The 25234-nt window shown below is 46.7% G+C and overlaps 1 protein-coding gene across 10 annotated transcripts in view; it reads left to right on the forward strand.

Annotated features, from left to right (window-relative positions):
• The window catches only part of MSI2 (musashi RNA binding protein 2), a 201090-nt gene that overhangs the window by 46758 nt on the left and 129098 nt on the right, over nt 1-25234 (forward strand). For all 10 annotated transcript variants that reach the window (XR_015807873.1, XR_015807875.1, XR_015807874.1 and 7 more), the window contains exon 6: nt 23130-23222. Coding sequence is in view for 6 of the 10 variants with exons in the window: in XM_088176836.1 (XP_088032962.1) it covers nt 23130-23222 (93 nt within the window). In the remaining 4 variants the exon portion in view is untranslated. The remainder of the gene's footprint in view (nt 1-23129; nt 23223-25234) is intronic.

Below are 25234 nucleotides of genomic sequence, written 5' to 3' on the forward strand. Positions count from 1 at the left end.
TCATGCCCTATTTTCAGCTGATTTGCATGTTAGAGAGAACGGAGTAATTGGTGTTTAACCAGAACAAAAGAGGATCTGTTTGCTAAAAGAAAAAGAATTCTTGAAGTAGACCCTAATACATATACTGCCTTTGTCTCTCCTCTCATTAAGAATTGAATAGGATGGCCTAGTAATTAGAATGTGGAAGGCATTGCTTTGGTGTTGATGCTTTTTGAGCTAATTGGTTTGAAAATTATATTTGATGTAGCTCTAAGGGATGTTGGCACAACACCTTCTTGGGACAGGGACATCCTGTACTCCCATTTCGCTGCAGATATGGGCACTTCGAGGGAGGGTTTTGTCTTCTGGTTTGGTTTTTAAAAATTTTATTTATTAAACCCATATTTGCTTTCCCAACTGAACACACAGGATGCATTGTCACATGTAAATAATTCTTCTCTCGCTGGTATGAAAACCTTGAAATGACCTTGGAAAGAGCTTAGCCTTCTTTTCCCAGATAAGTGCGTAGTTCAGCCTTTAGTGAAGTAGAGTTTGGAGCTAAACTGGGTTTGGATTTCTGCCCTTCTGCATTCTTGGAAAGGTTTTGTTGTTGTTGCTTGTTTGGTTGGCTTTTTGTTTCATTTTTGTTTTGACAAAAAGATTAAAACAAATGTTGTTCTTGAGCAAACTGGAAGAAGACAGGTCTGGAATCGTGCAGGAGATTTTCTTTGGTCAGTGTTCGTGTCCAGCCCCATCCCTGGTGCTGAGGATGTTGGGGGATGATTGTTGCCTCCTTAGATCCTTCCTTTGGATCCTGAAATTGAGTTGCTTTAGTGTCAAAACCTGATAAGTTAGAAACATTTTTGTATCTTTTTGAGTTGCAAGAGGGAGCCTTGCTTTGGATCAGCCTTTTTTTTTTTTTTTTTTTTTTTTTTTTTTTTTTTAATGGTGTCCCCTGTGCAGGCAGTGCCTTTGGGTGGGTTTGGAGGTACCAGGGAATTTAGAGCAGGAAAGTGCATTTCTTAGACTGAGAGATGCATTTAACAGTAAAGATTGAGCTAAAGAGAACTTAAGGGTGTTTTATTTGCTAATGCTGTTGTTCTGTGGAACAAATTGAAGTCTCAGGCCTGTTGCTGGCTCTCTGCAGAGCCCTATACAATCATCTTAATAAAGTATTGCACTGTGGAGGAGTCATTGTGTTACGAGGAAATGAACTTCCAAAATTTCCCCCAAGGTTTCCGTGATAAAAAGAACAGTTTTAAAAACGACTTTAGGTTCTGGGGAGTATGTATTTAGCAGTGTATTTGAATTTAAATGGATTCAGTCTCACAGTGAGCTACAGCTTGTTTTCCTTACTTTCCAGGAGTGTCTCTTCTCCCTTCTCGTGGTGGTTTTGTTTTTTCCTCCCTTCCTCAGTGGTTTTGTTTGGCTGCTCACCAGGGTGTGTGAATCAGTGTGAGTTCGGTCCTGCTTTAACATCTGTGTGTTCATTGCACTGCAGCTTCAGTGCCCTTCAGTGTCCTGAGGCTTTCATGCCTTAGGTACCTTATCTTCAGCTCAGTAAATGACATTAAACAGTGTAAAGCCGAGGCCTGATGGCCACAGTGTCCTGCCCACCTGCCCAGGGCTGGGACTGATGTGTCAGGGTGATTTTCCTAACCCATGGATGCTGCTGAGCAACCTCCTCTGTGCATTGATATCTTCAACAAACTCCCATTTTCCCCCTTCCTGCATTCTTCTCCACGTTTAAAAATGGCCCTGAAAGGCAAAAGGTTTGAAGGGGGTTAAATAAACTGAAAAACCTGCAGTGTATTTCCGCTCAGAGTTGAAACAAGATGTTGTGGATTGACTCAAAATGAAATTTTTCTTTTTTTTTTTTTTCTATTTTCCTTTTAAGTTTTGCCAAAATGAAAACATGTTTGTTTAATCATAGGCAAATTCATCCTTCTGGTTTTTTGGTTCTGTTTTGTTTTCAGTTTAGCCAGCACATTGAGAAATGAAGCTGTTCTGCCAGCACTGCTTCCAGTTCAGATTGCTCTGGGGAGCAGGGTGAATCTCTCCCTTGCACACTTTATCTAAGAACCATCAGAATTTCGCTGATTAATACCTTGGAAATTATAAATTAACCATATGGAACTACTTCAGTTTAAGTAACTTGTATGTTCTGGTGATAGCTAATCCCCTTAAAGCGTGGTTTTAATGACCAGTTTGTTTTCACCTGAGGTCATTAATGCTCTAAAACCAGCTGTTAACTGCACCAAAGAGGTTTTTCCTGCCCAGGGAGGAGTGCTGCTGGGCACCCCGTTTAATGGGCTAATAATGCTTTATTTCTGCCCTACCTTCCGGATATACTGGCTCTTTTTAATGGCTGTGTTGGAAAAAAACCTGTTTATTTTCTGTCTGCTAAAGACTGGTCTTACAGCCAGCTGGGGGGGGGAGCAGTGTGGGGGATGCAGGACACTGGGGCAGGAGTAAAATGTGTAAAAAGTGGAAATATGAGCCTGCAAAGCCATTACTTTGGGCTCAGGGCACGTGGGGAGGCAAGGGGTGCACAGCCCCACTGCCTGCTCCTGTGCCTCTGCCAGACTGGGAATCATCAAGTCGTTAGGAATATTAAAACTTCAGACAATGTAATTCTCCTGCTCCTTCTGCTTAATTTTTGTGCTAATTTATTGCTCCTCTCTGTTCCTACTTCTGTCACCTAAATGCAAATGCACTGGCAGCCTGCTTTATGGATAACACTTAAAAAATAATGGTGCAATAATGAGTGGTGAATTGCAGCAGAGATCCTGCTCAAGTGCCTGCAATACTCGCATTAATTCCAAATGAATTAATTGCAGTTAATACTATTGTATTTAAAACCTGTCAGAAGCCATAACAATGATTAGGGTGTAATAAGTAAAATGTTATTTCAGAGCAGCATCAACATGTTTTAAAATAGCAGTAGATGGTGTAAAGCAGCAGCAGCAGCAGCTTTAGTGTGAAGCCAGTCAGAACTGATGAAGCAGAGGCATCTGAGGAATGAGGGGCCCTAAACCCATTCATTTCCCCCCTGTTTACCCCAGTGCTGCAGGTAAGAGCAGAGGAGGGATTTTCTCTGGCTGTGGGTCCCACTGCTCTCTGCTGCTGAACCTCACCTGTCACCAGGGGAAGGTGGCAGCAGGGTCTGTGGAGCTGAGAGAAACCTTTCTTTAATGTTTATTTCCAGTCCTTCACAACAAGCTGGTGCTGTGGCAAATAGATTGATTATTCACTAGTTAATACTTTTAAAGTAAAAGCATTCCAGAGCTTTTTGCCCGAGTCCTTGGTGAGACAGGAACTTCTTTCAGTTTACCCACTTGTATTTGTGTTTTAGTTCTTAGTGTGTGGCTTTGAGGAGCTCTACACCTGCAGTTTGTCTGCTGATAGTGGAAAGCACAGAATATAATCTGGCAGATGAGGACAGCTGCATTCTGTTCATCTCGACCATGAGTTCTGCTTGATGATTTCTAGGCACAGTTTCCATCTGACACACGGGCAGGGACTAATTCTGGCATGTGTAGGACTGATAAGATTTGAGACTAAATCTTCCTTTAAAAAAAAGGGGAAGAAAAACCCCTTGATCTGTTACGTAGTGCAGTAATCAGTTTCCAGGTTCTTTAATTAGATCTATACTTCAGCTGACTTAGCTGCATGTCTCAATACACAAATGATTTATAAAGGGGAAAAAAAAGTATGTGTTAATCTTGACTGAGTGATAGTCTGTGCACTGTTTGTATTACACATCCCACAGCATTGTCTTTTCCTTTAACATGGAATTGGACTTAATTTCTTAAAAGAAATTACAGATCTTTACAGTTGTATTGTTAACAGCTTTTTATTGATGTAGGTTTGTACATGTGTTTACATTTATATGTAAATGTAATTATGTAGTTAGGATTAGCAGTCAGTGAGGCCCTCTTTCCATTTCGTGTGTTACTTGTCATTTGCAAATTCATTTCAGTGTAGGTCAGAAATTATGGTTACTGTTATATTTAATACATGAGGTGTCCTGGGCTCACCATTTCCTTGGACAGCCCTTCTGCTCCAAATCTTACCTGATTTCTTTCAAAAGCAGAGAGGTTCATCAGAGTCTCTCCTGTTCTTAATCCACCCCTCTGTGGCATTTTGGAAGCCTCGTGCTGGTGATGAAATCTGGGCTGTGAAAGCTGTTGGACCCATGGCTGAGTCTGTGATGAATGGAGGGGCCGGGGATGGGGACACGGAGGGGATGGAGATGGGGATGGGGACACGGAGGGGATGGAGATGGGGATGGGGACACGGAGGGGATGGAGATGGGGATGGGGACACGGAGGGGATGGAGATGGGGATGGGGACACGGAGGGGATGGAGATGGGGACACGGAGGGGATGGGGACACGGAGGGGATGGGGATGGGGACACGGAGGGACACAGAGCGTGTCTCTGGGTGCTGGCCAGGGCAGGGGGCTGTGTGGCTGCTGTGTGGGTGCTGTGTGCTGCTGGCTCTGGGGTCAGAGAGCCCAGCTGGACCCTCTGTGTGCAGCTCACCTTCAGCTGTGCCAGTGTCACTCCTGGCCTTGGTCCATGAGCAGCTCCAGGAATGAGCAGAACAATTCTGCTTCCTCCCTTCTCTGTAGTTAGAACAGAATTTGGGGCCTCAGGGTATCCTGGCTCCCTCTTGTAATTGCATCATTCCCACTATTAACTAAAGAGAGCAGATTCTTTTTTTTAATAAAAGCTTCCTCACATGCGTTCTGGAGTGTTGTTTTAGTTTGCAGCTACTCACGTTGGAATGCATCCAGACTGCCAAGTCCTTATGTTTCCTCCACGTCCCCAAACTCTCTTCTGGGTGATTTGCATTTCAGCACTGCTCAGTTGTACTTTGCTCACTTTGAGGGAGGGAAGGGCCGGGCAGTAGCATATGCTGATTTACATATGCTAATTGTGACATGGATGCTTTGCTTCCTTCTGGCAACCAGACCAGGATATTTTTGTTGTAATATCCTGTTGGTTTAAGGTGAGAGGTAAATCAGAGCTTGCTCTGCTTGATTTACAGCTGGAGTCTTCATCTGAGGTTTGGTGGTAAAGGGCTGAGACATTTGGAGGATGTGATCAAAGCTCAGGGAGCTGAAGGATGGGACTTAAGAGTTGTTACAAAAACTTAGGGAAACAAACTTTGGTGATTCACTGACAGGGAATAATAAAGGAAGGGGAGGAGCTCTCCAGGGCACTGCTGGGTAGCAGCTGTGTCGTTTGAGGCTTCAGCAAACACAACATCTGCAGACTGCACGGGTCTGCTGTGGTGAAAAGGTGAAAATCCCAGGTATTGGGTCGTGCTCATCGATCTTTCTGTGATTTTTAACAAAATCAAGATGGGAGGGAGAGAGATTTTTGGGAGGAGAGATGAATAAAACCTCCCTTGAAAAAGTGTTCCCTGATTAGCTTTGAATTTGGGGGTTCCTTTCTAGAGCTCTAAACTGGCACTTGCCACAGAATATAGCAGAAATACAAAAATATGGCAGAAAAGGCTGTGCATGTCACTCATAGTTGCACTGTTACTCTCAACAAACAAACTGGCTGCAGGGCTGGCTGGATTTACGTTCAGGATCTTCAGAGCAGCAAAAAGGTTTTGTGTGCTCTGACTCACGAAACTGATTTTAAAGAAAATGGGCATTTTTTAAATCCTATTTTCCTTCCATTTCAACCTCCTTTGATGAAGACACTTGAAACACCTTTTTAACTCTACGTTTTAAATGCTTTTTTATAGCCATGAAATATACCCTTGTGTGGTTTTCAGGTCTTTTTAATTTTTAAAAGCCCTCCTTATTGCTGCTGCATAGGGAGAAATTTTTAGATTATGGGGAGAAGCAAATGTGACATTCTGTTCCGTATTAAAAGTTAATTTAGGGCAGAACTGCAGAGCAAGAAAAGTGTCTTTTCTTTTCCTATACCTCCTTGTAATGTAATTGACCCCTAATACCTCTGCAAGATGTGGCTCTCAGACAGAGGGAACCAACGGCCCAGGGGCACAGTGTGAGCACAGCAGGAGGAATTTGCCTGACTGGAATCAAACTTGTGCTATTTGAGGGTTTTAAAGCATGTTACAGCTTGTTTTTGTCTAAAGCAGAGCTCGTGGTACCAGCTTTGGGCAGAGCGAGGTGATGTGGGTTCCCTGGGAGGAAGGTCAGGTCCAGAGGGGTGAGCTCAGATCCACATTCCAAGTCTGGTCCTGGTGGGTCTTGATGAAGGGCTCAGTGCCCAGAGCGAGCCCTGAGCTCATTGATGTACAGGAATACTTTGGACACAGCAGATTATTATGGTGTTAATTCAGATTGTGGTCATGGAAGCAAAGTTTTCCCCAGGACAGCTCTTGTCATGACTGTGATTGATTAAAGCCTTTGATACATTATTTTCTTAAGAGAACAGGTTTGTGTAAACACAGAGCTGGGGGAGACCCAGGTGGGTCACAGCCTTGTAGAAGACAAAACCCAACTTTGTGTGGAGCAGAGCCTCTCTGAATCCTGAGGCAGCCCCAGGAATTCTGCACCCCTCTGAGCCCAGGGCAGCACAGCCTCGTCCTGGCTCTGCAGCAACTGCAGCCTTGCTACTGAGGCTTGATATGCAATTGTAATTCTCTATAAAATGCATCATAAAACCTATTCATGCCTTACACTGGCATGGAGGAGTTACTCCAGCCTCGCTGGCTGTACAATGCCCACTTTAGGAAATTGCCTAAATCTGGATTTTTCTTGGAGCAGTGCTAGTCAGCCCCACAGGTTGCTAATAAATATTTCATAACCTTTTATGAAGGATTATGAAAATAATTTGAATATCTAAATGACTGGCTCTCCTTGGCCTAAGCAGAGCCCAGAAGGAGAATGCCCAAAATTGTAGTTCCTACATAAACACTATCTTGTTCTTACTGGATTTGAATTTCTTCTGCCATTAAATCTGATTTATTTTTTAGCTGTAGTGGGTAAAATACATTTTTGCACTTCAACACCACTTAGAGTGAGGTATTTAAAAATATCTCACACACATTGATTTAGCACAAACTACTTCTTCAGGGTTGAGGAACCACTTTTCACTATTTCACAGTTGGAAGGGTGGGAGGAGAACCCGTTCCCACCTGCCTCAGTCCTTGCAGTTTTTATCTGTCCCATACAACAAAAAAGAAATTAGGAGGGGAAGAGAGACAGAGGCTGACACAGCAGTGATCATAGCTGAGAAAGTGGGCATGCATACCACAGATTTCCTGCAGTTTTCAATTTATTTTTGTGAACCTTCACCAATGGAATACAAGCTGTGGGTTCCTAGGCTGGAGCTCAGGCCTGGGAAGGAGAAGATGTGGGGTCAGCTGAGGGTTCCTAGGCTGGAGCTCAGGCCTGGGAAGGAGAAGATTTGGGGTCAGCTGTGGGTTCCTAGGCTGGAGCACAGGCCTGGGATGGAGAAGATTTGGGGTGGGCACCCCAGCATCTCTTGGGAGCTCTGGCCCAGTGTGGGTGAGGATCTGGCAGCCTGGCTCCTCTTCACACCGAGGTTACTCACAGCAGCAAGTTGGATGCTTGATGATATTTGCAGGCTTTTAGGGCTCTTCACTCTGCTAATTTGACATTATTGAAGTTCTATTTCCCCAACTGTGCTGTGGGCTACAGCGAGAATGACAGCTTGCTCGTTATTTGTGTGTGCAATATTTATGTATGTAAATGACTGGTGTGTTTGCCTTTATCCCTCCATATAAATACAAGAGATGTATACAAATATAATGAGGAGGTACAGGAAGCTCATTTTGTTTAAGCAAAGCGTGGTGCATTAAGCCATCATGCCCTGACACTTGTTCACGCTGGAAGACAAAAAGGAAAAGCTTTTGTCTGGCTTTTGTTGGGAGACATGAAAGTTGCTGCTGCTTTCCATGTTGGGTGTTATGGCTTCAGCACGCCAGAATCATTGGGCTTTTTATTACTATTATTTTTCCTTTTGGTGAAGACTGAGAAAAGACAAAGACTAAAAATAAAACCCATAATTTTTGATACAACTGTGGAAACATGGTTAGTTCTAACACAGCAGGTGGCTAAGGGACTCGATCGGCAGAAACCAGCAGTGCTTTCAGTGCAATCAAAGTTAAGTGCAGAAATTTAATTAAATGGTAGCAAGGCTGGCAGAAACTTTGTAAAGCAGCAGTGCATTGTCAAATCTAACAATTATTCCAAGGAACACAATCCACAGATGGCGTCTAATTGATAAATTAAGGTTCTGGTGCCTGATTCTGCTTACACTTAAAGGTTCTCTTTTCTTAAACAAAACCTTAAAATTTTAAGGCTGCATCACTGTTCTGAAAACATAACAAGCTGGGCTGGGTTTTCTGGCTTGAGAAATGCACACTTTGTGTTAAATGGAGAAGGCTTCTGGTCTCCTTGTCTTGACTTTCATTCGTGTGGGGTGTTGCTGCTAAGGTGCTTACCTGGAATCTCAGGTATTTAGACCTCCTGTAGTTACTGGGCCAGGCAGTCACATCGTCTCTCCCAGCTTTTGCAAGCTTTTTCCCTTTGCCTGTCTGCCCCTTGGAGCCCCCTTCCCTGCCAAGTCCTTTCCAGCACTGGGCTGGTGACCCTGCAGGACCTGGCCTGGGAGGACGTGGCTCATGTCTCATTGCTGGGGTCACATTGCACATCCCTGGGAGGGGGTTCTGGGCTGCTTTTCTGTTTGTCCCCCCAGGCTGTATCTGCCAGGTCCTGCAGCAGCCCAAGAGCAGCTCCAGGTGACATCCTGGATGCCTGTAGAGTTTAGCAAAACAAGCAGGCTTTATTTTCCCTCTTTCTGAGCTCCAGATATATCAGGGATATTTTGTCTCTGTGTGTTTTTGATTTCCATGTGTAAATACAGTTCACTTCCCAGGGTTTAGCATAGCACTTGAGAGAAGGGGCAGGAAAGATTGAATCCAGCTCTTCAAATACACTTGGCATGCTGTCCTCCAGCGCTGGAGTGGGTCTTGTCCCCTAAGCTAGTGGCACTTTCACTCCCAGAGTAGTGTTTTGAACAAGGATGGGAGTTGAAAGGGCATCAGAGCACATAATAGCTGTGTGGAGTATGGATATACACACACACCTGTGTGCACAATAAGTGTTTGTCCCTCGCTGAAAAAGGAAGAAAATTGTTGGCCTTCCAATTCGGTATTTTCTTCTTTATTTAAGCAATTTTAGAAGATGGATGCAAGAGGGAAACGATGGTTTCATTGTATTTGTTGTAAACCCAGGGCACAGATGCCCTAATTGCTCTTGTGAGTTTTTTATGTGAGTTTTTTTTGGCATTACCCTTGTGGTAGTAAATTCTCCATTAGCTGAGTTCTCTGTGATAGAGCTGAGGCCGTTCTGAGCCGTGGAGCTGAATCAGTGCTTGTTATTTTTGGTTACTAACAGTATACTTGAATTCAGGAACTCGCCTGCTCCCTTCCCCCTTTCTCCCCTCCTGTGCCTAAATATATCCCACCAGTCAATCAGCACTGGCAGGCATCAATGCTATGGCTGTCAGATCGAGTTAGCTGTGGAGAGCCAGAGCTACTGGCTTGGGTTTTTGGGCTTGAAAATGTATTCAAATAGTGGCATTGTCATTTGACTTGCAAATAAGTGTAGTCTGGTAATGGGGCCCTTGTATGGAAAGAATGATGCAGCACTTCAGACAAATCTATGTCTTCTTGCCACGAAGCAGATTAGCAATAATACAATCCATGCTGGTGTTTATGGCTGCACGCTCAGTGAACACAGACATTTCTGAATTTTCATTAATGGTGGATTTGTAGTTTTTAATGGAACAAAGAAAAAACACTGGAAATCAAAGAACTGCTAATGCCTTCCTGAGAAACTTAGACAACATTTGGTTTAGAGGCAAATCTGCTCTGGTTGGCATTTTCCCTCTCGATTCTTCTCCCCTGATCTGGGCTTGTTGGGTGGCTGGTGGCTGGAGAGCAGCACTCAAGCGAGCACTTTATCTTTGGCTGCTCCTTCCCAAAGCCAAGGCGCTGGCCTTTGGTGACGGCACAGCCATTGCCACAGCAACCAGGCAGGATGTCACAGATTCACAAGTGTGATTTTACATTCAGAACAGCAGCAGGAGCAGATGGATATTGGAAACAAAGTCCCCACCCCCTGCCTTTGCCTCCTCGCACTCCTTGCTGCAGTAGCAGCCCTTGTCACAGGGCTCTGTGTGCATCCTGTGCCCGATCTCACGGGGGTTGGTGCTGCTGGCAGCTCCCCTGGCACTGCCACTGCCTCTGTGGGGCTTTGGCACTCGTGGAGGGACAGGGAGAGCTCGGGCTCAGCTTGGCTGTTGTTTCGTTAACTCTGGTCGTGGTTTTATTGTTTGAATCGTGAGCGTGGCGGGATGAGCCCGCCCGGGCTCGCCGTGGGCCCTCAGACACGTTTGGGAGCGCCGTGCACAGAAGTTGATTGTGACACCCACCCACCGTGTGGGCAACAGCCTCGGCAACATATGCTCCGTCTGCTTGCCCAAAAAAGACAATATTGGAAACAGATGCAGGAAGGGTTTTGCACTCGGTGAAATCTGAGGTCAGGGCCTCTGGTTTTGAAGCTCCCGGCTGAGTGTTCTCAGGGCAGGGCACACACCGGGTCCAGGGGGTGCAGCAGAGCCCTGAATTCTCTGTTCTCTCATCACAGCCACCTCTGGGCTTGTCCATCCTCCCCCTGCACAGTAACCTGGCACTTCTCTGTGAGCCTCATTCATGTCCTGGCTCTGCAGTTGAAGTGCCTGGGTTCTGGCCAGTGTCCAGAGCCGTGCAGGTGGCCAGGGGTGCCTGTGGATGGCCAGGCCAGGTGAGGCTGTGACCTCCCTGAGCTGACTCCTGGGTTTCCTGCAAAGCCCTGAGCTGTCCCTTCTGTCAGACTCTCGCTTAGCAAACCCTCTGGGCTCCTGTGTGTTACAGCACTTTGGTGCTGATTCCAGAAAGGAACAGAACTGAGAGCCTTGGAGCACAGATGACTTGCCCAGACCTGGCCAGGTCTCCTCAGAAACTCCTTTTTCTGCTGAAATTTGTAGGCTCTGGTCTAGTGGGCTGAGGCACTCTGAAATTATGTTCAAGTTTAAAGTTTCAAAGGAGTTAGGTGTCAAATTTGCACTGACTTGGATTTCACTTAAGAGCAGAGTATCTATTTTTGTCTTGCAGCAGTAGGGTTGCAGACCAAGATCTCCTTGTATTTTTATTTTATTTGACTTTGAAAACACCAGCTGTGATCCTCTACACAGTTACTGGTATGAAGCACATGAAATTTTAATTAGCCTGGGTGAAAGGAAGGGAAGTTCTGGTAATTGATTTAATATATAAATGCCCCTCTGCTTACTTTAGTTTATGTGCTGGAAAGATTGTATTAGAAATTTTTCTATTACAGGAGAAATTTAAGTGCATTTTTAGGACTGTCTTGAAATCAAAAAGTGAAGTGCCTCTAAACTATTTAGATGAAAGGTACTATTGATATTTCACTATCTCAGATAAAAGTAGATGATATCATTAGTATTATTTCTGTTATTTTTACTATTAGTACCTTAATGGCACCAGTCAGTGAGTGCTGGGAGGTGAACAAAGGAGCATTAGTGCAGTAATGCAGACTGATCAGGCAAATTCCCCTGATTGGGGTTCCCATCTTTGCTCTCTCCCGACCTGCTGCCCACTGCCCTCTGCTCACCTGTCTCCTCAGGTGAGACTCCTCAGAGCCTGCGGGCAGGTTCCTCCTGCTTCAGAGGGAAGCCCCCAGGCAGGGGTGGCAGCAGCTGCTGCTGTCTCTGCAGGTGACTTCAGTCTCAGCTCAGACCCTTTTTCCTTTTTCAGACCCTTTCCTTTTACCTCTGCCCCTGCACATAATCTCTGCTTTTCTTCTCTGCGTTCTTTTGTGTTTCTTAATGAAACAATGAAGGAGAAAATCCCTCTGAAGTCTGCAGGTACTCTGTGAGAAATGCAGTGACACTGATATTGATACCTGCTCGACCTGGAGAGGCTCTTGGAGCTGGGAGTGCTCTCGGTGCTCCCCCAGTATTTTACAGACACGCACTGAAAGCGTCTTTATTCAGTTTGACTGTTGCTATTATGTGGCGAGGCATTCAATAAAAGTTGTGATTTATGAGATGTGTGTGGCCGTTGTTGTTTTTTGCTCTGTCATCTATCAGGGAGAGAAAAGCCAGGCCTGATAATTCTTGGCACTTGGTTTTTTCAGTTAAGAATGTCAGCTGTCAGGCTGTCAAGAGAAGTTATTTCTCTGGATTTTTTTTTTTTAAATAGGCAGAGATCCTGCTTCATACTGTGCTGGGTTGATAAGGGAGTGCTTTCTGTGCTGCTGAAAAGTGTGTCCCATGGTAAGGCCCTTGGTGTGTGCCCACTTAAACTTCAGTGCTTTGTGTTTTCAGTGTGTGACAGCACTTGATTGCTTAATATACAAACGCATTCACTTTCTTTTTTTTGCAGCTTTTACGTGTTTTTTTTTCCCTCCTCTCCCTTTCTCTCTTCGTGAATGGAATGGGTTTTTTTTCCCCTTCTCTGTGACTAGGTATTTAAAAAGTGCTCTTTTGCAAAATATGTGCACATTAGATAATCTGGTGTTGCATAAAAGCTCTTTCATATTTTGGGGGCTTCATGCATGCATAAAACAGGCCTAATTGAAGATAGAGGCTGTTTGTCACGAATGTGACTATAAGGATAGGGGACAGAGGGGAAGAATTATGTTAAATACCAGGGTGATGTGGTTTTTTTCTCTTTTCCTTATTAGTTATTTGCAAAAATGTATCAAAAAGTCATTTTGATGCAGTGCACAATAGTATCACAAACTTGTGCTTTGCATCCTAAGTGCCTGGTTAGAGCACAGTTAGAAGCTGAAATCATTCCTCGATTAGTCCCTGGAGTCCTGTAGAAGTCTTTAACTCTCAGCATGTGGTCTGTGATTTAACAGTGGATGAAGGATTGCTGAGCTGCAGCTCTGTGGAGAACCTCAGATTTTCCAACCTGCAGCCTCTCCCCTTCCTCCTGCACAGGACCCATCAAAACCTGGCCACGTTTGCCTTTGGGGCAGAACTCTGGAGCTGGCAGACTCTGGTGGGTAGAAAATCACTGCCAAAAAGAGGCAGGAAAGGTCTCTGGTGGCCACACAGCTCTTGGGTGCTGGGACCTGGTCCTGGCTTGCAGCTGTCACCAGGTGCAGCTTGTGGAGATGTTGTTTTGGTGAGTCAGTCTCATGGAAAAGGAAAACATTTGCTGTGTGTAATTCAGTCTGGGAGCTCACTCACGTGCCTGGTATCACGTTGAAGGTACGAGGCTGAAGAGGTGGGATGAAAGGTTTGATTGTTAACCTGGATGAGCTGTTTTGATGTGCAGCACTGTACACGGTTCTTAGATTCTTACAAATATTTCAGTTCCGTGTCTGTCTGTTTAAGTCAAGGCACAGGGCTTGTAGACTTAAATTAAAATTTCCAGTGTAGTTACACACCCTGCAGCTCTCAGGAGGGACAAAATCTCCATCTAGCCAGCAGAGGTGTGCAGTGTGGGGTCAGGCTGAGCTGGGTTTGTTCCTGCAGGCTCTGGAAGGGGCTCTGCTGGCAGAGGTGCTGCTGCTCCCTGCAGCTCAGCCCCGTGCAGCGGGCAGGAGGCAGATGTTAACAGTGCTCACTTTTGGCTTGACTCACACTGCACAAGTGGCTGTTCATGGGAAGTTGTCCCAGCTTTTCATGTCCTGCCAGACCTGGAAATCCAGTCATCTCAGTGACTTGGCCTTTTTATGTGACATTTTTGGCAGCGTTGTAATGATCTAGGTACTTGAAAGTCTGTGAGTGTATTGAGCTGTGATGGGCTTTGATACTGGCAGGGTTCTTGTTCTGGGGAGGATGGGGAAGGAGTGGATATCCAGCCAAATGTTTATTTTCAGTAACATCATTATTATTAGAGACCTGTTGGTATTACAGATCAGGTAAGAATGAGTCCCTCCATCGTAGCTGTGAGCCAGTGCAGCACCTGCCCAGCACTCCTGAGCTGCTCCCCTCGAGCAGGGAACTGAGCTGGGGCATCCTGAGGATCAGCTCTTGGTGTTCACACCTTGGCTGTGCCTGCTGGGGCTGGGGCTGGGCTCCCAAGCCTGTGGTGACAGTGCTGGCACAGCTCCCTATGGGGAGGCCTGTTGTGGTGGACAGGTAAACCTGAGCCCATCCAGGTGTTGCTCAGAGCTGGTTTCCTTCCCCCTGGCTGCTGAGTGTGTCCTGCACACAACTGCACAAACACATCCGTTCTCACAGAACTCCTGCCAAGTGCTGGGGTTTGCAGTGTTAACAGCTTTAAATAAACTCTTCCTGGAGATAACTGATTTATTGGGCTCCTGCCCTTCTGAAGGCAGAGCTAGTGACAATTAGCAAACGAAGCAGCGTGAGGCAGTTATCAGTGTGGGCCATAAATCTTTTGATGTTGGGTGTGAGTGGCTGATGGGCTTGGAGAGCAGAACTCCACTGCAGACCAAGTTGTGTCTTCAGCGTGGCAGGGACGGAGGTGGCACCTGAGTGATGCCATTCGTGTAGCCAGGTGTGTCCCCGTGTCCAGCCCCATGGCTGGGTGCATGGGCTGTGCTCCACACGGAGCTTCCCCAGCGTGGCTGCCCTGCTGGCTCTCAGCAGCACAGAGAGCAGTGCTGTGTCAGCTTTGGAGAGCAGGGGAGGGCCCTGTGCCGTGACCAGCTCCTCTCTCATGGTACATGGCTGAGAAATGAGCCCTCCAAGTTTTGGTGGGGAGGTGTTGTTGTTCCCTGGTGGCATCTCTGTTTGAATAAACAATTGGTCCCAGACCTGTTGGCGTGGTTTCCAGCACTGGGGAGATATTTCTTGCCGGGTTTGTAAAAATGATCTAAATGGATCCGACATTGTGGCCATAAAACATCTGTAACATTACACATTTAGTTATGTTACTAGAGACTTGAGTTCATTTTGATGGGCAGTATTTTATCTGCTACTTTTCCCCTTCTGAAAGCAAAGCTTTCTGTAGAGGAGGATTTATAGAAATATATTTCTAGCACAAAAAAGTCGTGCACATTAAGATGTTGGAGTAAAGGAGAAATAATGTCTTTTTTTGGAGACCTTGGCTGATTTATCTCTTGCTTGGTAGTTTGATATGGCCTTCCTAGCTAGGAACAATATTTTTTTATTCTTCCTTTAATAACAATAATGTCAGTAACAATGTCTTGCACTATTCCAGCATCTTAAAATCAGACTTTCAGCGGGTTAGGCATTTAATGAGTGAAACCTCACAGGCTCCATTGGGCTGTGGGGATATATTTCTGTTCTTTTTGTGGAAATCAAGGCACATAGCACTCGATTGTGCAACGCACTCAACCTAATGAGGCTTCCCCAAATGCTGTGAGTTTAAATGTGTGCTTAAATGCTGAGCCCTGCAGTCTCCAGCTGAGCTGCTCCCAGGACTCTCTGATCCATCAGTGCTATGGAGACTGAAATCACTTGCCCTGTGGTCACTGAGTGAGTAAACATCACACAAGGGAGAGGAGCTCTTGTAGCTGTGAGGTGCTGCCTTCCTCTGGAAAAAGTATGGACGTTTTCTCTTGCCTTGCTTCCACTCTTCATTTGTGGTGCAGCTCCTCAAGGGCCCTTTTATTCCCAGTCAAGGGTTATTTGATCTGCCTTAGAGTGACAGCAGTGTTGGTTTAATAATGGCTGGTGGGTTCCCTCCCTGGCAAGGGAAGCATCTCCCCTTTGTGGGCTGGAGGTGGGAGTGCTGCAATTCCTGTAATTCACCAGCCCGTGTGCGTGGGGGGGGGAGAAGGATAAAAGCAAACACAGCTTTTCATAAAACCGTGACAGGATTTCAACAGCAGTAATAGGCAAATGTGGGCATTTTGCAGGATTGTAGTGGTCTCCCCTCAGAGGGAAAGCTCACCCTTGTGCAGAGCCAGGCAGCTCCATGGGCTTGACTCAGCAGATGAAGTCAAACCTGCTCATCAGTAACTGATTGCCATGTGCAGCCAGAGTATGGAGATGGAATTAATCAAGGCTAAGGGTTAAAGTTTCCATTTGTTCTTTGCAGAGAAATCATCTGGAGTATGTTGGGAAGGAGGTAAATTGCTTCACACATTTCTTATCCCTTCCCATGAATTTTTCTTGTTTTAGCAGATTATCTAGAATCTTAACAGAGAGCTCCCATCACTGATTTGACAGGGTTATCATGAAAAATTAGTTGATGCTAACTTAGAAGCATTTAAATTATGTTATGCTCTCTGCACTGTAGAGGCAATAAATTTCTTTGGACTGGCCTCAGTGTTTGGAGCTGGAAGAATTTACAAACTCTGGCAGAATCCTTTTTGTCTCCAGTTCAGGGTTTGTTGTTGGATTTTGTTGAACACTGAATTAAGGGACTTTGCCTGAGCTTCCAGGAGCCTTTTGTCACTCACCCTGGGCAGATGCCAGTGGGTCTGTCCTGGCCCAGTTTGCTGCTCCTCTGCTCAGGAATGTGCCTTCACTGTCCTGCACAGCCCTCCTGGCTTGGGGCGAGCAGGGACAGCCAAGGCTTTCTGCTTGCATTGTTCCAGGTTAAAAAATAAAGATTTGGGCTGGTTTTGGGAGGCTGATCAGCTTGGTTCCCCACTTCAGTCCATCCTGCTTCACCTTTAGAGCTGTACTACAAATCAGCCTTGAACACGTCCTTGGAAACACTGGCAGCCACAATTTATGTCCTGTTGGAGGACAAAGGTTTCCTGGTTGTGTTCTGGACATGGCACAGGACGTTTCCTTTGAGAAGATGGTGTAACACAGGTGAGGGATTGATGGAGTGACAGTGGCCAGTTAATCTGTGTTCCCACTGAGTGCTGCTGGCATGGCTTCCAAAGGGGGTTCCTGGGCAGAATGCCTTCTTCCCCTTTCTTCCCCTCCCTCTTCTCCCTCCCTCTCTGTCTCTCTCTGCCTGCACAAGGTGAAGTTTTGCCAGTAGCCTGTAGATTTAGGACCATAGGCTTAATTGCTTCCCACTGGGGCCTTTGTCCCTCATTATTTGGGCATTGCAAAAATCCCCCCTCCCAGTCACATTGGGCAGTGCTCTCCATTTGTGGCCCCGAGATGTATTAATTTAAAAATAATTATCTTCGTTTAAAGTTATTAATGCAGTTTTAAAGCACTGCTGAACAGTAATCAGGCAGGCAGGTTGGATGAGTTGTGTGCACTCAGTGAATATTTGGAGTTGCCTTCTTACCACACCGTGCTCAAGAAGCAACCAGGGTGATTTAAATAGGTTTGCTCTGCTCCCCTGCTCCTGCCTGTGCTTCTGTAACCTGTAAAAGAGTTAACTGGAGCACAGGAGGTGGGAGCAGCCCTCAGGGATGTGATAGAACTGGTTTTAGCGAGGCTGTGGGGCCAGGAGCTATTCCTGGGCTCTGGAGGGGGGGGAGTGCTGGCTCTGGTGAATTTTATTGTATCTTTTGATAGGAAGCTTGAAGCCACATTTTACTCAAAAGACCTGCTGAGCTCTCACAGCTGGGGCTGATTTTCAGGCTTGGATCTCCCATGCAGGGAGCTCTGTGTGGGGCAGAGGTAAAGGTGTCCCTGCAGGTACAGGTATCCTGCAGGTAAAGGTGTCCCTGCAGGTACAGGTATCCTGCAGGTAAAGGTGTTGCTGTGCCTGGAGAGCTGAGGGTGGCTCAGGGGGATGTTTGGGATGCTCCTGCCAGGACAGCAAAGCCTTTTTTGGGAGCAGCCCCTTCCTGGGGTGGCTGTGCCCATGGCTGCCATACCTGACTATACCTGGGGTGGGTGAGTGAGGGGCTGCTCCTCCCAGGGGGAAAATCAGGGAGTTAAATCCAGTAGCAGTCGGGAAGAAGGACCAGGAAGGGCTTTGCTTGGCCCCTGGCCAGGTTTGTTTGTGAAACTCCAAGGATGGCTTTGGCAATTGCTGCCCGTTGAGTCTGTCCTGGAAAAATGAGTTTGTGTGTTCTGCCTCCTGCTGATGCCACAGCCATGGAGAGGGGAAAGGCACCACCCACCAAAACCCTCCCAGCAGTAAGAGCAGAACCCAGGCAGCCAAAAACCAGGAATACAGCAGGGATCAGGTTAACAGTTTCGTTTCTAACTGGGTTGGGAGAATATAACCCCTGTGTATTTTCCCAGAAATCAGGGGAGCTGATTTACCCCGCTGGGAATGTGTGCTGGCTGTTTGGATTAAAGAGCTCTTTCATTCCCACGTAGCTCCTATAGCTCGAGCAGTTCTCACAGGATGACATGGGCTTATCCAGGGGTCAGGCACGAGGTATTTGCCCCATTTAAGTCTTGCTGAAATCCTATTTTGAATACTTAAGCGTGTTGTACGTGGCACATAAAGCTGCGCTGCCTCTGCACTGGATTGAGCTCCTGTGGCTCCAGGGGAGCTCAGGGTTGGTGTTTGCTTCACATGGAGCTCAGAGCTCAGCACAGCACCTCCCTCACCTGTCAGCTGTACAGAAACACCTGGGGACAGGGTGGCTCTGGGGTGTTCTCTGTGAGCAGAGACTGCTTGGCAGCTTGCACTAAGCACTGCCTTTTCTGTCGTGTCTTTGCATCACATTTCAGTTGAGTTTTTAATAGCTTTTTGGAACTTCCTAGGAGGATCCCAGAGGCAAAAAACTAAAAAAAACCAGGAGAATTCTTACGGTGTGTGCTCTGCCAAAGGAGCCTGGCTGTTCTGTTAACAAGATCACTTCCCCTGTTACATGAATTATTGTTGTTTTTAATTAGAAGTAATGCTGTAGTTCGAATGTACAGCACAATGGGGTATAAAATGCAGTTCAGCACAGATACCAAAGCTGGTTTTTCCAATTATAAACCTATTTAGAAGGTGGATACACTAGAAATGATGGAATGCCAGACTGCAGATGAGGTGAGCAGGCTGGGATACACGTGCACCCCTGCACACGCTGTCCTACGAGAGAGAGGAGAGTGCTCTGGAAAGCACTTACATATGCACAATTAGTTTAATCTGAAATTAATGCTAATTTCAGCAATTTGTGATGCAGATTCACTCTTAGTACTCTAGTCCACTTCCACCATACTGAGAAAGCTGAGGATGCAAAGCCTTGATGAATTCCACATTCAGGTTTCCAGGGTGTTCCTTGAGCCCCGTGTGCTGGGTTTGTCTCTGTCTCCTGCTTTGGGGTTTTATGTGGATTTTACTGCCCAGCATGGCCTGGGCACACTGGGGCTCCTCTCTGTGCCAGGATTCATCCTTTCAGCATCACCATCCTGAGCCAGGAGCTCTGCACTAAAACTGGAGGCAGGGGACAGCTAAAATGCTGTGTAAAGAATGGTTGGGAAATGATACTAAAAGCCCTTAGCCTGAAGTGACATATTTAACTTTGTTGGATGTAGACAGGCCTTGACTCATCTGGAAGGAATGGTGGACACTTACTGCTCGAGATTTTGAAATTCTGGGAATCCTGCAAAATATTTCATGAGCTTAAAATCTTCTGTGTTCACTTTTACTAGTCAGGGTAATAAGACAGTTTTGGTGGGCAAGGAGGAGCCACGAGAAGACGATGAGCAGCGTTAGTGTGTGAGTGTGAGGGATGTTCAGGGGCTCTGCAAAACCTCATTCCTTCATTTCATCCCATCAGGATGGGTTTAGCTCAGGTTTGCATTGACATGTTCGAGTGGGACAAGACTTCTGTTCCCAGAGACTGCATCTTCAGCCTGTTGTCAGAGGAGATTTACCTGATAGGCCCCAAACTGATCTGATTACACCCCTAACCTTGCACAAAATGGCATCAACTCAGCAGACTGGCTAAAGCAGGGAAGGTTTTCTTCCTGCTCCTGCACCTCCTGAAGTGTTTGCTCAGTTTCAGAGCACAAAGGCAATTATATTTTTCAAAAGCCAAGCCAGTAAAGAGAATGTAACCTTGAATGGCTCCTTGGAGGAGTAGTCACATGTGTTTTGATTAACTCAGCACCAGCACCATATACAAACAGAACAATTCTGTGATACTCACAATTAATGGGGCTCACACCAGCCTGGGCTCTGCCTCTGCTGGTGCTTCCTTCAGCAGCCAGAGAGAGACACCTTCAGTACACAAACCCTGCAGAACCATCTCACAGCCACAGCCTGCAGAGCCCTGCAGCACCAGGGCTGGATGTATTACACTGCAAACGACCTCCAGAACATGGAGCTGTGAGTATTGTGGTTTCAGAGTGACCCACACCTCTGGGGGGGCCATTAATAAAACATGTGGTGGATTCACACAAATTGCTTCCTATTACCCAGGAAAGGGCAGGTGGGGCTGCTGGCAGAGGAGCCAACCTGCCCGTGCTTCTGTGACTCCATTGCTGTTGGGGTGTTCCCATTGTAAGCAGCCTCCAGAAAGCAGATTCTGAATTTACTCACAGCAAAAGATAAAGATCCTCAGTGACTAAAGACCCTCCCGACTGGCAGAGTGTGCCCCAAGTGTCCAGGCTGTGTGTCCAGAGCCCTGCCCTGCTCCCAGAGCCACAGGCTCTGTGCTTTTCCCTGTCTCACTGTGTGCCTGCTGAGTGAGGATGTGCAGGTCAGAGGAGCAGGAGCCAGGTCAGAGCAGGAGCCAGGCTCTTCCCAGCTGCTCCCAGTCCCACACAGTGTCTGATGGGTGCAGAGTGCTGAGGCCACACCAGCACAGACACATCAGGTGTGGGGAGCAAAGCTCACCTGGCACGGCAGAGCTCACCTGGAGGAGCACAGCTCCCCTGGAGGAGCAGAGCTCACCTGGCACAACACAGCTCACCTGGCAGGGCAGAGCTCACCTGGCACAGCTCACCTGGCAGGGCAGAGCTCACCTGGCACAGCACAGCTCACCTGGCAGGGCACAGCTCACCTGCAGAGCTGGGGAAGGACAGGGGTGCTGGCAGGGGCTGGCCTGGGCTGAACCCTGCTGATCCTGGGTGGCCATCGTGGCTCTGTGCTGAGGGGCCTCCCCTTCACCTGGGGGGAACAGGCTGCTCCTGGTGTCCCCCCCATGTCCCTGTGTCCCCCCTGCCCATCCATGGCCACGTCTCCCTGGCCACCAGGACCCTGGGCTTGGGCCAGCAGTGGCCGTGGTGCCACATCTGGCAGGGAGGCAGCAGATGCTGCTGCTGGGGCAGGGATGGCTCAGGCTGTGTTTTCTCTCCTGGTGCTGGGGGAAATGTGGTAACAAAGCAATTGAAGCGTCTCTTCAGGGAAACGGGGATTGTAAAAGCAGACTTAATTTTGTGCTTTGCTTTGGTACCAAAGAGCTGATTTCTGAAACCATTTCCCAGCTCGCAACACATCTCTAGGCATTAAAATGTTGTGAATTTGCTTGTCATTACCAATATTTTCTTTGACTGGAGCTATTGAAACAAAGTGGTCTCTTTTTTTTTTTTTCCTATAACCTTCAATCTTGCTTCTAAAAGCAGTAGCTCTCTTTTTCTTTCTTTCTTGGTCAAATATAAAAATGATGATAATTTCAAATACTGCTTTAGAATAATTGCTTTCCTCCCTCTTTTGTATGACAACAGAAGCTTGGCCTGATCTTAAATCAGATGCTGGCAGGCAGAGGGCTCTTGACAGCCCTGTAAAATTCTTTAGTTACAAGTCGGCTTTAGCCAATTCTTTATTTGTAAATGACAATTTTCTACAGAAAAATATATGCTTGGGCTTCAATTTCAGAGCCCTAGATTGCAGCCAGGAAAAAATAATTGAATTTTTACACATTTTTTTCCTCCTCTCTTTTTCTTCCTAACTTAAAAAAAAAGAGCCCAAACAGAAAAAGTGAGGCTCTGTGAGGTGTGATTGGAGCTGATTGAGGGGAATATCTGCCCTGGTTGATGTGCCTGGCTCTGGGCACAGGAGAGATGATGAATTTGTTCTGTGCTGGGGGGATTTGGAGCTGCTCCAAGCTTTGTGTCCTCAGCCCCGGGGATGCTTTGCCTGTGGCCACTCTGGTATGGGACAGGGTGACCCTCGGTGTGGAGCAGATCTGGGCTGTTCTCAGTAGCCTTCATAAAGGGCATCTTCAGAGTCCTTAGTGAAAAAATAATTCAGTGATAAAGCTGGCAGACACCAGGATGGATCTGTTTGCTGGGCTGTGTTTAACCAGGCAGCTCCTGGCTCTGGAAATTGGGATGTTTTTCCCTTTGGTCTCTGGGAGTTGCTGCTTCACCAGTTTCCAGAGGAAGCACATTCCCACGCCTGGGTTTGTGTGTTGGTTTCCTGAGTTAGGCAGGGTTGGCTCAAACATCTTTCCAGGCTGGCTGCTCTGAGCCCTCCCCAGCCCTTTGAGAATGCTCTGAGCCCTGTCCTGGATCTGAGCCCTGTCCTGTATCTTGGTCCACCTGGGCTGAGTCACGGTGGCCACGGGGATCAGGTGGTTTGGGATGAGCCAAGGCCACCTGGGGGTTTGTGTGCCGGGGCTGCTCCTGCCCCCACTGTCAGGAGCTGCAGGTTGTGGCTGATGGTTCTGCTGAGGAGGATGTCTGATGGGCATCCTGCACCATCCCTTTGCCTTGTGGGGCCGAGCTCGGGCCCAGCTGGGGCAGCAGGAGGAGCTGGGGGCTCAGCTGGCCCTGGGCAGCGTGGCCAGGCTCCTCCTGCAGGGGCTGATCCAGCCCTGGGCTGGTGATTCCATGAGCTTGGGCTGTGGCAGCTGGAGGATGCTGCGTTGGCAGCCCTGGCTGTCTTTCATCATTTGATTATTTTAAAAGTAACTGTGCAAGTTCCTTTTAAACTGACCCGTGGAAACTTAATAACACATCACTTCGATTTGATGTAATTGCCTTTCGCCTGCCAAAGAGCATTCAGCCTGTCTGGAGGAAAAGGAGGGGCAAAGGCACCTCTGTTTTGAGACAGTAGCTATGAAGATACAGTGCTTGGACTCCTTTCTCACTTATATTTGCATTGTGAAGCACAATAAAAATCATTTATTAAAAAAAAATATCCGGGGGCTAGAGTTGTTATTGAGAGCCTTTACTCAGCCATCTCTCAAATAAAAACAAAACAAGACAGAGAAAGAAGTATCTAATCAAATTGAATTGGAATTGCTTTTGTAAAGAAGTATTCTCATTATCTGGGTTAGGGATGGGATCTGAAGAATATTTCTTTTTTCCACATATTGTTTGAAATAATCTGGTTAAACCATATGCTTGTCTTGTAATTTCTTACAGATGGTCACAAGAACAAAGAAAATATTTGTAGGTGGATTATCGGCTAATACAGTAGTGGAAGATGTGAAGCAATACTTTGAACAGTTTGGCAAGGTAAGTTCTGCCCAAGTGAGCACTGCATAGTTGTTCTTTCTTCCCTTTCTTTTTAAAGTGTGTTTTGAAAAACAAAAGTGCATTGAGGACTGAGCTCAAAGGAGGGCCAGGTTTTTGCCTTTCCATGTCATTTCTTGAGGCCTCTGGGATTCCTTTTCTGTTTGTTGCTTGTGTGTACAACATTGCCAACACTGTTTACTTCCACTAAAGAAAAAAGCATCACTGGGAGGTGAATCTGTGCCTGTTCAGGAAGAGTCTTACCCTTGGCTGAGTGATTACACAGTTGTCTTCTCCATAAAATCAGCCTTCTGTTAGCCCCAATTCCAGTGGCAAAGAGGGCACATAGAGTATTGGAAAGCTCATTAATTTGTGAAAATGCCTGAAGGAACCATGTGAAAAGCAAGAGTAATGTGGAAGTCACTAGAATGTCCACTTAATTTCTTACTAGAAAATCCTTCTGCAAGCATGTATAGAATACTGGCATCATGGAAAAAAAAAAACAAAACAACAAAAAAAGCCATCACCAAAACCCCGAAACAGACAAGTTTATGGAGAGGAGATCTGGACCTTGCCAGAACAGTCTTTGGTGTGATGTAAGAGCACAGACCCCACTGTCCAGGCTTGGGCTGGAGTTCAGTGACTCTGACCTCCATGGAGCTCCCTGGATCCCCACAGGGATTCTGCACCTTTGTTCAGGGCTGCCTGCTCTGGCAGCAGTTTGTGGTTCCACCTTCTGCCAGCCCCACTGCCCACAGCACTCCCTGGGTTGCAGCTCCATGGATTCCAGCCCAGCAGCTCCATCCCTGTCTCTTGGAGTGCAGCAATTGATGTTTTAGATGTAAGATTGCGTGAGGACACAGCAGGGTATCCCAGAGCAAAGCAGCTCCCATTCCTTGGAGTCAGTTTATGTTTCTTTTATCTGCCCTGAAAAGCCTGAGCCAGGCAGGATTTTGTTGAGGGCTGAGGAGGCGAGTTTATAAATGGTTCCTGTGCTGGATTGATAGTTGTTTTGCAAACCAGTCATTTTATTTTCAATAATAATCTTCGATTCCGGCAGGATGTTTACAGCCTGCTGAGCCTTTTATTAAAGGATTACATGAGCTCTTGGATGGTTCTTCTGTAGTTACTTCTAATTGCAGAACTCCACTAACCTGTATTTTTCAAGTTAATAATAGTTTCAATATAAGTGCTTTGCATATTGTCTGGATGTTGTCTTAATATAGTCTTCTTAATTTCACCATCTGGTAGTTTCATGCTTGCAATTTTACAGTCCCTGAGAATGCAGCAGCCAGGCTGTGTCTCAGGAGTGACTGGGGATTCGGGATGCTTTGGTTCTGCTTCCATGCTCTGCCATTCTTGAGACAGCTTAGCAGAGGTTTGCCTTCCCAAAGGCAGTACTTTGGAAAAATCGAGTGTTTTTTTTTCAAGTGTCTTAATTTTTCAGGCTAAAAAATGTAAGGAGCTGGAAATGGCTCAAGCTGGGATCAAGGCAGGAGCCCATTCCCATGTCAGCACAGCTGGGCTTGTCCCACTGAGGAGCTGAGCTCCTGCAGCACTCAGGCTTTACAAGGCTTGGTCCCTGTCCCTGCTGGTGACTGTTCCACAGCCCCTGTGCCAGCTGGTGAGAGTTTGGTGGAGCTGCTGCTGTTTGGAGCAGGAGCTGTGTGGCTGTGACTGAGCCTGGCTGCAGGTGTTGGGGCTCCCCATGGCACTGCTCCTCATCAGCCTGGACACTTTGGGGTGTTCTGAGGTGATTCTCCTCCAGGCTCTGCTTGTCAGGATTGTGTTTAACGACCCTTAGAAATGGGGAGTTGTGGTTCAGCTGAGTTAGAAGATTCGTGGACGTGCCGTGGGCAGTGGGTTCTGTGTTCAGAGCAGTGACCCAGGGCTGTGCTGCAGCACTTGGCAGGAGTCCCTCCTTCATCCCCCTTCCTGCCCCTGCAGGACTGAGCACACAGCCATGCAAACAGGGATCCACATCGACTGGCCAGCTCTGCCTCTGCCTAGAGCTT

The sequence above is a fragment of the Sturnus vulgaris genome, chromosome 21 (genome assembly GCF_052056855.1).
Source record: "Sturnus vulgaris isolate bStuVul1 chromosome 21, bStuVul1.hap1, whole genome shotgun sequence".
Lineage (NCBI taxonomy): Eukaryota > Metazoa > Chordata > Aves > Passeriformes > Sturnidae > Sturnus > Sturnus vulgaris.